Source organism: Anastrepha ludens, chromosome 5 (genome assembly GCF_028408465.1).
Source record: "Anastrepha ludens isolate Willacy chromosome 5, idAnaLude1.1, whole genome shotgun sequence".
NCBI lineage: Eukaryota > Metazoa > Arthropoda > Insecta > Diptera > Tephritidae > Anastrepha > Anastrepha ludens.
In genome coordinates, this window is record NC_071501.1 from 60,300,439 (window position 1) to 60,313,921 (window position 13,483).

At 33.2% G+C, this 13,483-nt stretch overlaps 1 protein-coding gene across 1 annotated transcript in view; it reads right to left on the reverse strand.

Moving 5' to 3' along the window:
- The window catches only part of LOC128865347 (protein wingless), a 35,682-nt gene extending 27,105 nt beyond the window's left edge, over positions 1-8,577 (reverse strand). Inside the window, exons 1-2 of the mRNA XM_054105582.1 lie at positions 7,808-8,577; positions 5,188-5,450 (exon numbers count right to left, since the gene is read on the reverse strand). Of these exons, the coding sequence (XP_053961557.1) occupies positions 5,188-5,450; positions 7,808-7,911 (367 nt within the window). The 5' untranslated portion in view covers positions 7,912-8,577. The remainder of the gene's footprint in view (positions 1-5,187; positions 5,451-7,807) is intronic.
- Between the last annotated feature and the right edge of the window lie 4,906 nt (positions 8,578-13,483).

Sequence of the window (13,483 nt, forward strand, 5' to 3'; positions counted from 1 at the left end):
GCATAATTATTTTTCTAGTAGAGTTTCAACTGCCGTTCTAAAGCATTGAATTGAACTAAAAATTAAAAGTATTATTTACTTATTTTTTTATTCTGATATCAGTGACAAAAAACATTCCCCAGATCATTAATGATAGATACTTTGGGACAAAAATATTACGACTACGAGACAATTAAGCAAATTTGCATTTACGGTAAAAATAATATGGTTTGCGTTTTCTGATTAATTTAAATAAAAATAATATATTATAATCCAATATTTTTCCAAATTTTTAAATAAAAAACTTTTCATGGCCTTGGGGTTACCAGAACTATTTCTAAATTCAGTCGAAATCGATGTGTTTTGTTAGTTTTTTAATGGAATGCACCATGCACATACATACATATTACAAATAACGTAGACATAAACAAATTAACTTGCTCATATCTACATATGTACACTCATCTACTTGATGACTAGCACGGTGCTAATATAAACGTCACGGAACACGCCCGCGCAATAACATTGTGTGATAATATTTGCAGAAATTTTAAACGCTTTCAAGTTGCAGCGCAGTAAAATGTATGAACTCACATACTTTAGTCATCGTTTTGGAATAAACAGTCAACATAACATTTTCTTCATTAATATATCTATTTATTTATAAGTGTTTTATATGACATATACATATATATTGTATATATAGTATAAATATATATCTAGTTTATACATTATGATTGCGATTATTATTATATAATTTAATTATTATTAATATCATGAGAATAAACACCAAATATTGGGTCGGGGAATAAGTTTATAGCGTTTTTATATTTTCTTTTACTTTACAGCGATTCGTTTGCTATTTGCAAAGTGTAAACATTCATTCGATAGAACTCTTTCTGTTCTACAAACTCACTGTTGATTGTATTTTCCTGTTAATTGTATATTTCCTATGGGGTACTGGGAAAGAATGTCACGGTCAACACGGAGCTTTTTATTGCCCAGCTACACGGCTACACCGCCACACCGCGTGAATGAGGCTATTCCGCTGAAAATACCTGATCGACAACGCCAGTCCTCATGTTGCACAAGTCGTCAAAGCCGTACTCCAATACCTCCAATGGGAGGTCCTTCAGCAGCCGCCGTATTCTTCGGATCTTGCCCTGCATATGGAGGGCGTTACCTTCGATAACAAAGGGGTCCTTGAAAACTGCCTCAACAGCTTCTTTGACACCAGACCAGGCGATTCTTGGCGGAACGACATCAACAAATTGGTCGAGAGGTGGGAAGAGATCGTAAACAGCACGGCGATATATGTACATATATATATACATACATATGATTAACTTATTGATATAACTATTGCTTTTTGTTTAAGGGGGAAGTCTACTGTGAATTTTTCAAAAAATCGATTTTTTTTTTATTAGCTTAAAAAATACTTTGAACCCTCTTAAATAAGGTACAATATGTGTTACAGCTGGCTAAATTTTTCTTCGTTGAAATTTCGACCTTTTCCCGAAGCGCTCCAAAGCTTTAAACGCTGAAAACTGAAACTTTAAACGCATTTTTCTCGAAACTAAGTTTTTGTATACGGTGTACACGATATCTCGAGTTCTGATAAATGAATCAGCTTAAAAATTTAATTATATATTCTCTGTAATAGTGTATCTCGTCTGACATAGGATTTTTTTGATATCGTTATTTGTTAAATTGTTATAAACAATAGTAACATCAATTTTAGGCAAAAAAAAAGAAAAAAATTTCAAGAATTTTTTTTCAACGCCAAAATTTTTTATCGACATAATCCTACGTCAGACGAGAGTCAATACTATGTATATGATAACAATATTTTGTTTTTTTGTTTTAGATCACCGAAACGTAAGATTTCATGTACACCGTTTAGGCACCTAAGAAAAGCGGACCTGCGCTTGCAGAAGTGCCACAGCGGCCATTTTGAAATTTTGACTTAAAATTTTTTTTTCAAAAACTTAAATATATAATAAAGATAAGAGTTTAAATAGATTTTATGTACGAGCAATATTTTGTTAGAAATAAAATCCGGAAAATAAGCCTGTTTTTTCCCTTGTCACAGTAGACTTCCCCCTTAAATAAAAGTCTTCGGTAAAACGCTACTAACCTATTAAGTCTCCCTAGTACTAGATCTCTGGTAACAAATTTACGCCGTGTAATATAATAGGGTCGCCCCTCGGCAGGCAATGGCAAACCTCCGAGTGTATTTCTGCCATGAAAAAGCTCTTCATAAAAATATCTGCCATTCGGAGTCGGCTTGAGACTATAGGTCCCTCGATTTGTGGAACAACATCAAAACGCACACCACAAATAGGAGGAGGAGCTCGGCCAAACCCCCAAAAAGGGTGTACGCGCCAATTATATATATATATATAATATAATAGGTTAACTTTATAACCAAGCCGAAATAGTTCTCTTTAGTTAATCAACCGATCGGAGGTACACTCTACTTCAAATATTTTATTACGTAGCTTTAAAAGTTTTGTTGGAATGGTTATACTCCAAGATGCGTATATGGAAAGTATATGCTATATGAATTTGTACTGTACATTTTTAGAAATCAACAAGAAATAATAAGGAAAATTGTGGAGCTAGTAGTGTCTAGTACTCATACAAACGCAAGTCTGTGTTATGCACAGACATATAATTACATGTGTATTTATTTGTTTTTTTTATACACTTCTACATACAATTTAGTCCGGTGTATAATAATCGTTTTTATTTATAATATATAAGTGGGTGTTGCTTTACTTAGATGAAATTACCGACTATCAGAAATACAAAAGGTATTGTGCGTGCTTATAAGCACTTCAAATTACTTTTAAATACGACTACTGTTTGTATATATATATATATATACATATGCTGCTATAAATGTGCATATTTATATACACATGCATGCGGATAAGTATGCATGTGTTATAATTGAAAAATTGGTTTCAGCTGTACAATTCTAATACATAACGTTCTTGCCATTCATCCACGTCCTTGCCTACCTTTTTCGTTGCTTGGTATTGTTAACAAAAGTCCTTAGTCCGGACGTCTATATTTCACTCAATTGTTTCGTATAATATTAGGTACTTCTCTTGTGGACAATGGAGGCTGAGAGTATTTGTTCCCTGGTGGCGCAAGCACTTGTATCATCTTTGATCAGCATTTTCCGCTGTTGATCCTCTTAAGAGCAGCACCCAATTTATACGGAACAGCACGCGCACGTAACATATGTACGAGTATGTAGTCGTATATTTTTACATACTTGAGCATACGCATATTTAGTCACTTAAAAATGAGCATTGACATGTATCTCGTTTCTAGTATTGTTAGAGATTATTTATACAATGAGTGTTTGTTGTTCCAGTAATTTGGGCTGCTTTAGCTTTAAGGTCATGCATCAGTAGTTTCCTAACTTACCCGTACATTTATCTCTCAAGACAAAAACAGTATAATCACGGTTAATCCAGTTAAGATGCTTTATCCTACAGTGTAGGAATTTATTTCGTATAGGTTATAAACAAAATTTCTTTCCAGAAGGTAATACAAAGTTTTTAAAAGAATAAACTCACACAGAAGTATGTATGCACAAACAGAAATTCTGTTGGTTAGTTTCGCCTCGCAAAATTTGCTTCTCAATTAATTTCTCTAATATTAATATAATTCTGCAGGCAACAGAAATATTTTTGTGAAATGTGCAAAAGTATTATGTGTTCTTCGGATTTATCCAGCTCTGGTTATTCAGAAAATAAAAATATCACAATCTCCCAACATTTGCAATACAAAGAGCTGGAAAAATTAAGGCTTTTAGAAAATAAACCTTCGGCCAAACCACCAATTATATGTCAAGTGCAAGCTGAAAACATAACTAAAATCTACTACACCTATAATATGGTGTTAACCATGTACCTTTTTATATACTTATATATTCAATGCATAAGACTCAGATCATATTAATATTCCCTTTCGCAGGACCTATGTAAGTATAAAGCAGTTAATTCTCATAGCAGCAGCGGCGTTACTAATTTTTTAGTAAATGTTTCAGCTCCTATTAAATTTTAATGCCAGCTAACAAATGCAATGTCAGGGCATCAGAAGGATGTATTCGTACTTTCCTACCATAAAGTGGCATCATGTACGAACCATTCACGAGTATATTAAAAGGCGGAGATAATAGGGAAATGTTTTGTCGCAAATGTGTGTGGCCATGCTTACAAAAGGTTTGGAGAAGGAAAATAAGTTTAAAGGATAGCAATAATTTATAAGTGACAAAATATCCCGCAGGCATTTAAAAAGTAAATACAAAAGATTTTGCAGCACGCCATTAGACCCACAATTTAGTTAGGCTTCGAAAAAATAGCAGAAATACACAAAAATATTCTAGGTGTATGTGTGCTATACATGCATTGCAATGCAGAACCAATTTCCATTATAGAAGATCATCACCTAACTGTCAGCAAGTTGTAAGATTGACAAAATTGTTTGAAGCAAAGGCAACAGAAGCCAGCCATTATAGTGTAAATGATATCTTCATTAGTTACACAGCACTGGCCCACAACAGCGCAAACAGCGTGAGTGCTGACAGGGGAATAATGATTCTTCCTATTACGTGTGGTGTGAACACACAGTTTTATGTGTTAATTATGTGAAAGATAGATTTTGAACCAAGTATATATACAAATACATTCATACAAAATGATTCTCTCAACCGTCGAGTGTGGTCAAAATTTCAATTGAACAAATGAAATAAATGTTCAGACAAATACACAAAATTTCATTATTCCAAATTGAATAGGAATATTACAGTAGCTTTACTTTTAGTGGTTACTTGTGCACGCTACCTTAAGATTTTATTGCCCAATATTGTTTCCGTTTTAATAATAATCAAACCAGCGCTGGTAATATAACAGCGTGAAACATACAAATATACTCTAATTTATGTATAAAGAGTTTTAAATTTTATAATTGAGTTATACTATTCGATTTAAGATAAAGCTAAATTTGTTTGTTTGGCTGAAAAACTTTCATTTATTTGCTTTGGAAATTAACTAGCATCAGCTGTTTTGCCTTTTTTATCGTATCGTTTTCGATGGCGGTAACCTAATGAAAGTTAGCAGAGTTTTTGTTTGCCAGTAATTAAAATGGCGTTGCCGACGTAGAAGATACTTTTTAGACGGTAATTCTTACCTCGATCGACAATTTTCCCAAACAAATTCTTGCCTCGCATAAAGTTTCTGGTTGAGCAGTTCCAACGCCGATTACGAAACTGATGCTGGCATTCACTTATGGCAAGGTTTGCACCTTTAACAAGAGCTCCCAATACGCCGGGGTTATCACGAACCAATCGACGTTGTTTCCGTCGTAATGTGGAGTGTATGGCAGGATCCATGTACATAATACCTGAGCTAAGTGGTGATATATTATTAGGTTCCCCCACCTTAGCTATACCCCTATAAAGAGAATGTATTTAAAATTCATTTGGTAAACACGTAAGTATATGTAGGTTTTAGGATCTTTATGTTAAATTAATAGTTTGTTCTGAATATTTTAGCTATGTATGCAAGTATTTGTTGTTCATTTACTAGTAAGAAAAACTGATCAGTGAGATCGAAAAAAGGAAGAATGAAACTGATGGTTTTATTACTGTTTACTCAGCTCCATATTCCTTCTTTTAAGCTCAAAAATCGTACTATTAATAATTTTTCCACAATTATTTTGTCTGTGCACTATTTTTATATTGTATGTAGATATAACAAGTGGCGCAAAATTAATCAATTAATATTTGCAAATATCGTCCTACGGCAATCATATTTGACACTTGTGAGCTAGACAGCTGCAGCATACAAACAGACAAGCAATGGAGCACGTAAGGGTCAAAATAAAGATTTCCGTCATTCAAAATTATTTTTTTCTTTTAGAAAAAAGTTGAATGGTTAATTTTGCGCCACCCTTTAGATATGTCTTTAAAATACCAGCTGATTTGAGTTCTGTTCTTTCTTTTTAGGATTGCCATATCTGTGATTAACATTCCCATCAAAATTGTATCGCCATTGCTTGACATCTGTAAAAATTCGCCGTCTTGACTAAATCGATGTCTGCACGTGTTTTTTACAGTTTTAAAAATGGATTTGAACTTGCAACAACGATTTTGTATTAAATTTTGTGTTAAAAACGGATTCAATGGAGCGAAAATCTTAGAAATGTTGAGAAACTGTTTCGGTAATATTATTCTATAGAGTCCTTTACCAGTGGCATGAACGCTTCAGAAGAGGTCGTGGGTCCAACGAAAACTTCAATGAAGAGAAAGAAAAGTTGATCAATAACCGCAAATTAACCATCAGAGAGCTGGCAAAGGACTTGAATATTGCTTATGAATCCGTTCGGGACATTGTAGTTAACAATTGGGGTTGGGGCTGCAAAGTTGGACCCAAAGGACCTAAATTTCATGCAACAAAGGGACCGCGTTGCTATCGCCAAATACATGTTTTCCAAGCCTTCATCTGACCCAACATTCAGCAAACACAATATTACTGGAAACGAGACGTGGACTTATGAGTACTGCACGCACTCCAGACATCAGACGGGAGTGGAGAGCTGCGAATGAACAAGGAACAAAAAACCAACTATGTGGTAAAAGACAAAGTAAAGTGGTTTTTACGGATTATAACGGTATTGCACATCACGAATTTTTTTCAGAAGGTCAGACAGTTAATAAGCACTATTATTTGGGCGATATTAAACATTTACGTGAAGCGATTCGGCAAAAAAGAAAGAATTTATCGGAAAACCACTCGTGGATTTTGTACTATGATAACGTACTGTCACACAAAGCCATCATTATCCGTGAATTTTTGACCAAGAACGAAACGAATACTATCCAAATTGAATTCATGCTGAAAAATGTCAAGCTTAGCAACGTTTCATATTTTGACCCAGAATAAAAAACTTACCACTAAATTTCATGTGATACATATTAGCATTAGGTAAGCGGTATTACGGGAATGGGGAGTGTTTTGCTGAAAATTTGTATTTGAAAAATGTAACTTGTAATAACCAACTCTATACATGCATGCCTGTAATCTTTATATGCCACATCTCGCATATCCTGAAGATATGTTCCATTGAGAAACGAGGCAGAAAAACTAAAGACTAAAAAACTAATATTTGGTAGAGTTCACTACTACAAATGTATTTGAATGTTTTAAGATGTATTTACTCCTGAACAAAGTAGGTTGAATATATTGTATATATATATATATAAATAGAGTGAATATCTAGATAACTATAAGGTAAACTAAAAGTATTTAAATTTACGTACAATTGTATATATATCTTGGTTATGTCCCTAAATTTAATGTTGATGTATAATATGCTATGAGTAGCCTACAAATACGTATTAAAATTAAATACTTCCATGTCAAAATTATGCATATAAGCTCATCTAAGTTTTACATTCTTAATTACGAACGAACTGATATGAGGTAGCATATTATTTATTCAATTTATAATTATGTTGTTCGCCTTCCTAGTTCCATGGGAAGTTTGAATTACATATTTCAGCCTACTCCAACTTAAAAAAAAAATTACATATGTATATATTACATATATATATATATATAATTATTATAATAATATATTATGTTATATAAAGCAATGAACATTAATATTAAAATAAACATTTTTGTTTGTTTAACCTAATAATTTTAGTTATATTTACTAAAAATCGATGCGAGAACAAAAGAATTAAGCAACGAACTCAAAAAAAATTACAGACTTGATCCCAAGAAAGTATATATTCAGTACTCACCACCACATTGAGCCCCTTCCCCGTCCTGGTTTCTGCTTACTTTCTGTTGTTGTGTAAGTGCTTAATGCTATTAAGCATACGTAAAGCATTGCTGATAAATCCATTGTTTTATTTTAGTTTTATAGTTACTTTATTTTTTTATTAAATTGGGTGTAAATTGAGAAAGCTTCCAGTCAAACTTTTAACATCAATCAAGCTCTCATACTCTTCATTTTCAATGTCAACCTTTATTATGATTAAAAGATGTTTGCAGTTCTTATGTTCTTAACTACGAATTTTTTCAAATTGCTTGTTTATTTTTAAGTAAAGATGTATATTTAAATTATAAGTTTCACGCCCAATTAACACATTCAATGTGGGTAAAATATTCTGCTAAATTTCAAAGCACAAAACTTAAAGCATATTCTTACAAACGCAAATATAAATTCAATCATTGCATGTAAATTGAAAGCACATTATAAACACTTCTTTGCACACTGCTCGTAGTTTCGAAAAAAAAGAAATTTTTGTGTTTCACCCAAATAGCAATTGAGACAAGGCGCGAAAACTGTTTTCAAGTTCACAATCACTTATTTTACAAAGTGTGCATGCAAATTAGTTGGCCACTGTAATTATGGCATGCAAATAGAGGAAAATAAATTACAATTATTACTATTTTATAGTTGTGAACTCCTTTAAGTTTGAGTGTACGTGGTATCTGATCTACATAGATATTTGCAGTTAAATGCAAAATAAATTCTTAATACCAGCAATACTGTTTCCCGGTTCGATGCTATCGCCAAACTGACAGTGAAACTCTTTGGTCTCACCTTACTTGCTTTAACTCAAAAATAAGGTTGGTAATATCATCGTCATCGCATTCGTGCATCGGCGTCTTCGTTGTGTGTTGCTGATTTGCAGTATTGTTTCATTTTCTTAGGGTGACTAAGTCATACTACTTGTATTAAGTTGTTGTTATTACTGTTTCAGTTGCGCTGAGTGATCGTACGTGCTGTTTAACTCAGAGCCGAATGAGTAAGTGAGGAAGATATATTACTAGTGCTGATCAGAAAGCAATGAGGCAAAATACATTAATAATATTTAAATGTGCAAGAGTAGTACAAGTAGGTTTTTTGGTTACAGAGTTTTTTATAGCTGATGGCTCAATAGCCAATCATTGACGTATATAAACTAAACAAGGACCCAATAAAAACATCGAGCAGTTTGGAGAGTTAACGAATATATTGGTAATTGAATTTTACTGTTCACCAGGGTAGTGGGTATGCATTCATTTATTTACTATGATATATTTTAATATGTACTTGGACGCACATATGATCATATTGGAAAAAAGTGATAAGGTGCAGATCAATTGGTTATAATGAAACAAATTGTAAATAAATATATAAATGTATAAAACTGAATGATTGTTATATGTATGTTGTAACACTTGGCTTTTGCATTTAAAATGATCTGACAAATTAAATTGGGCAAAGTAAGATCACAGGTCAAGTAGAGTGAATATTTTGTGGCCTACACTACTCAATAAATTAAAAAACTTTGATTTTATCTGAGATCGCAAAAGTGATAGGGGAAAGTGGGGCACCTGTGACACCTTTTTTGCGAAGCCATATTTCTCGCATATTTTTCGAGAAAAACGTAGATTTTAAAAATTGTTCGTAACTACAATATTAGAAATTAATCTTAATATTTTACTGGCCAAGGAGTTACAAAAAACAGTGTAAATACCTTATTCGGTCTCTTTTTAAAAAATAGCCAATTTGTCAAAAGTGCCCCGCCGGAGGGGTACCTTTGACTTTTAAAAGGGCACATTTGATAATTAATTACTTTATTTTATACTTACAATAACGTGAAAAACAAGACGTTATTTCAAAAAACAAAATAAATATACATATTTATTTCAACAAAACATAAACACAGGCTTCTTTTTTTCCATCGAAGCTATATCAAAATAATATTATAGTAAAAATTTGTAAGAGAGAACAAAGGTAATTAAAAAGTCTCCAAAGTTAACATCAAACAAATACTTCGCCCTGCATCGAGATGTGTCAGCTGGATTAGTTGGCTGTGGTAATTTAAGTTCAATTTCACTTCTTGAAGCTAGTGCGATGTCTTCTACCTCTGGGTTTACAAACACCCAGTTAAATGTTGCAAATCTTCATAAATAGCTTATGTTAAAAGCGTTATTACTGAACTTTTCCGTTATTTGACCAATATAGTGGCTTTTGATTTTTAGGCGCAATTTTAACCAGAACAAAATCGTATCGTTAATTTTGCCACATAATAAATAGTTATTTGTTTTCCGATGTCTGATCAGTAAAATCGTTGAAGCTCTTTCGGCAAAGTTGTTTAAATGGTCCGAATATGGACAAAACTAAGGGCTGCAAACGGTGCGCGGTATGAGGTGGAAAAGATAGCATCACAATTCCATCATCTCTGCAAAAGTTAATGCTTTCGAGGCTACAATGAGATGAATGGCTATCTAGTAAAACGAGAATGGGCTTATCTTTTAAACAATTAGTGCTGCATTTTATGTACTTCACTACTTCGATAAATAGTTCTGAAGTCATCCAGCCAGATTTTAGTTCAGGGGCAATGAACCTGGGAAGGATCCATATGTGAATCTTTCGTTGAATCGTATACGAGGAAACAAATGCACCGGGGCAAATGGTTTCCACTGGCACATACAATCCCAACCATGGCGACTAGGCTTCCACGCTCTGCTGGTGGCTTGAAACACTGTTCTCTGACCTTTTTGAGCAAGAATCTATTTAAAAAAACAGGAAACCGATATATAATAAATTTTCTAGGTAGGTATGATACTATGTGTCTTGTCTCAGATGAACTAAAATACTTACCTTAGGCGGTTCTAAGACCGTAGTTCCTCCAGTTTCATCTAATTTATATGTATATATCCTTTGGCTGGAAGGAGCATTTTTCATAAATTGCCCTGAGGTTTGAGTAAAATTCTTCTACATCTGATTTTGTAAAGCCCGAAAGTTTGGCCAGGCTTACTTTCTCTGGCTTTCGCAATGAAATAGTTGGGTTTCTTTTGAGAGAAGTATAAAGCCAGTCCTTACTTGCTTCCTTAGTAACATTCCATCCAACTGGAACGGTGATCTGATTTATTTTAGCATAATCATAAACAAACTTTCTGAATATCTGGTATGACAAGCCATATGCGTAAAACGCACATTTCTTTATATAATATAGTCAGCAAACTGCTCTTCGAGTTTTTTTGTGAAGAGTTGACGCGATGAATATTTAGTGTTGTACAATAATTCATCGACCGAATGGCTATTACTAGAGTCCACTGTAAGTTTAAGTGGACCTTGACGTTTCATCCGCTTTATTAGCGTCGTTCTCTTGATGCCGTATTTTTTTGCTGCCGAAGTTTGTGTCTCATCTCCATTTTTTATATCATTCATGGCTTTTTTAATATTTTCTTCATTTATTTCTTTTCCAGATGACTTTTTCTTATCGTTTCGTACCATTACTGTACAAAAGTCATACATAAATAAGCCAAATTACTTACAGTTACCAAATATATTAACAAAATCATAACATGGGGCACATTTGACATTCGTCAAAAGTACCCCACACTCAAAAGTCAAATGTGCCCCAAATGACTTTATCCACATTCATTGTTTTGATTATTTAATTCTTAAAAACTTATTGCTACTTACCGATGTTTTCTCGAAGCACCTTTTAATAGCTTTAGCCTTTAGAAAACAATTGCTTTTATTTCAAAACATGCTTACGTAGCGGTACATAAAAATTACATCACCCAATCGAAAATCACTTAAACACGTGTAGCTCCGCTGAGCATTTACGTAGAACTTCCAAATTACATATAATCACGTGGTATTATATTAGGCTGCGTACAGCTCGGTATTTGCGAAGTTTTTGAATCATTTTGACAACGAAAATGTTAAAGTGCTGCCCCATAGTCACAGGTACTCCACTTTACCCTAATTATTTCTTGGTAATGATTTTTAATATAAAATTTCAGTTCCCAGGTAAAAAGCCAAGCCATATTGCTTCACATTTCATAAATTCATAATAGCAGTCCAATGACGCTTTTATTTTTTCGTGAAGGTAAGCGGATTTCTTATTGCCAAAGAAACTTTTTGTGATGTCAAAAGAAAAAAAGCGTTACATTCTTGTTTTTCAACATACGAATGAAAACAATGGCAATGATTTTAAAAATTTTTCATACGACTTTATGGAGATCGAAATTCATATACTCGAATATTAAAATATAATTCTTTCTATATGATAGAATTCTATCAGTGGAATTTTTGAATTAGTGTGACTTTCAAAACAATAAGTATATTATATTTTGTTATAGTTATAGTTTTGATCACTGATTTTGATTTGTATCAGTCTATCTTATATATGATATGTAAATAATTGGCGCGTACACCCTTTTTGTGTGTTTGGCAGAAGCTCCTCCTCCTATTTGTGGTGTGCGTCTTGATGTTGTTCCACAAATGGAGAGACCTACAGTTTTAAGCCGCCTTCGAACGACAAATGTTTTTATGAGAAGTTTTCATGTCAGAAATACACTTCGTAGGTTCGCCATTGCCTGCCGAGGGGCGACCGCTATTAGAAAAAACTTTGCTGTTTTTGCACGGAGATTCGAACCTATGTACCTCCAACCCTTTCGGCGGCAGCCGTGCCAGTTTATCTTATATATTCTTATAATTAGGGGTTTAATAAAAATAAATAAATACTTATAGAAATAAATATTTCTCTATACATTTTTGTAGAGATCGCTATTTCGTAATATACTTTTATTACAATAGTAGTCCGATTAATACAGAATGTTTTTGCCTTTATAAATTAGTTTTTTCTGAGTTTTGCCTCGCCATCTTTGCATACTTCATCTGCGACCTCTATATAAATCGTCTCATGTATATCTTTAGTGTTGAATAGTGTGACTTTCAGGGGCTCAAATTAACAATTACTATATTTTTGAAAATTAAAACAGCTTAGGTGCAAATATTGTTGTAGACAAAAATGGTCGAGGTCTTTGAGGTCACCAGTCATCTTCTATAAGAATCTGACATAAGCAAAACACAGGGCTAAATAGCAAAAATGCCTTCGGTCCAATTTTAGTACCAATGTTTACACCTTAATTCTTGATTTCAAAAATGTATAACTTGTTGATATTAGGATATCTTCTCAAAACTATCAAGGCAGTGAAGATTTGTTATTTTTGGTTGATGTTTCTTCAATGTAAGGCTCACATTTCCACTTCTTTACTCGAGCTTGAGTTAGCTAATTCGCTGATGATGACCCTGTCTAGCTTAAGGATAAAATCGAAAAGCATTTACGAAATAGATTCTTAAAATAGAAGCAAACCGATCTTGACTCAGATTAATAGAATATTAGAACAGCAAGAAATACTCACTCTCATGGCCCCGAAGACTCGCTTTAGTTTAGTATTGTTTTTCAGCATTTAGCATTTTGAATATATTTACATTATATGTAATTAGTCCGACCACAATGAAGGAACGATTTTCCTTTCATAGCTTAATAACAATATTTTCTCCAACAAATGAACCTCGTAAATAAAAGGTTTTTTTGTTGAAAGTTTTGAAATACAATGAATACCTTTCTGGTTGAAAATAAGGATTACCTAATTTCGTACCGCTTGAGTTATAAATTGAA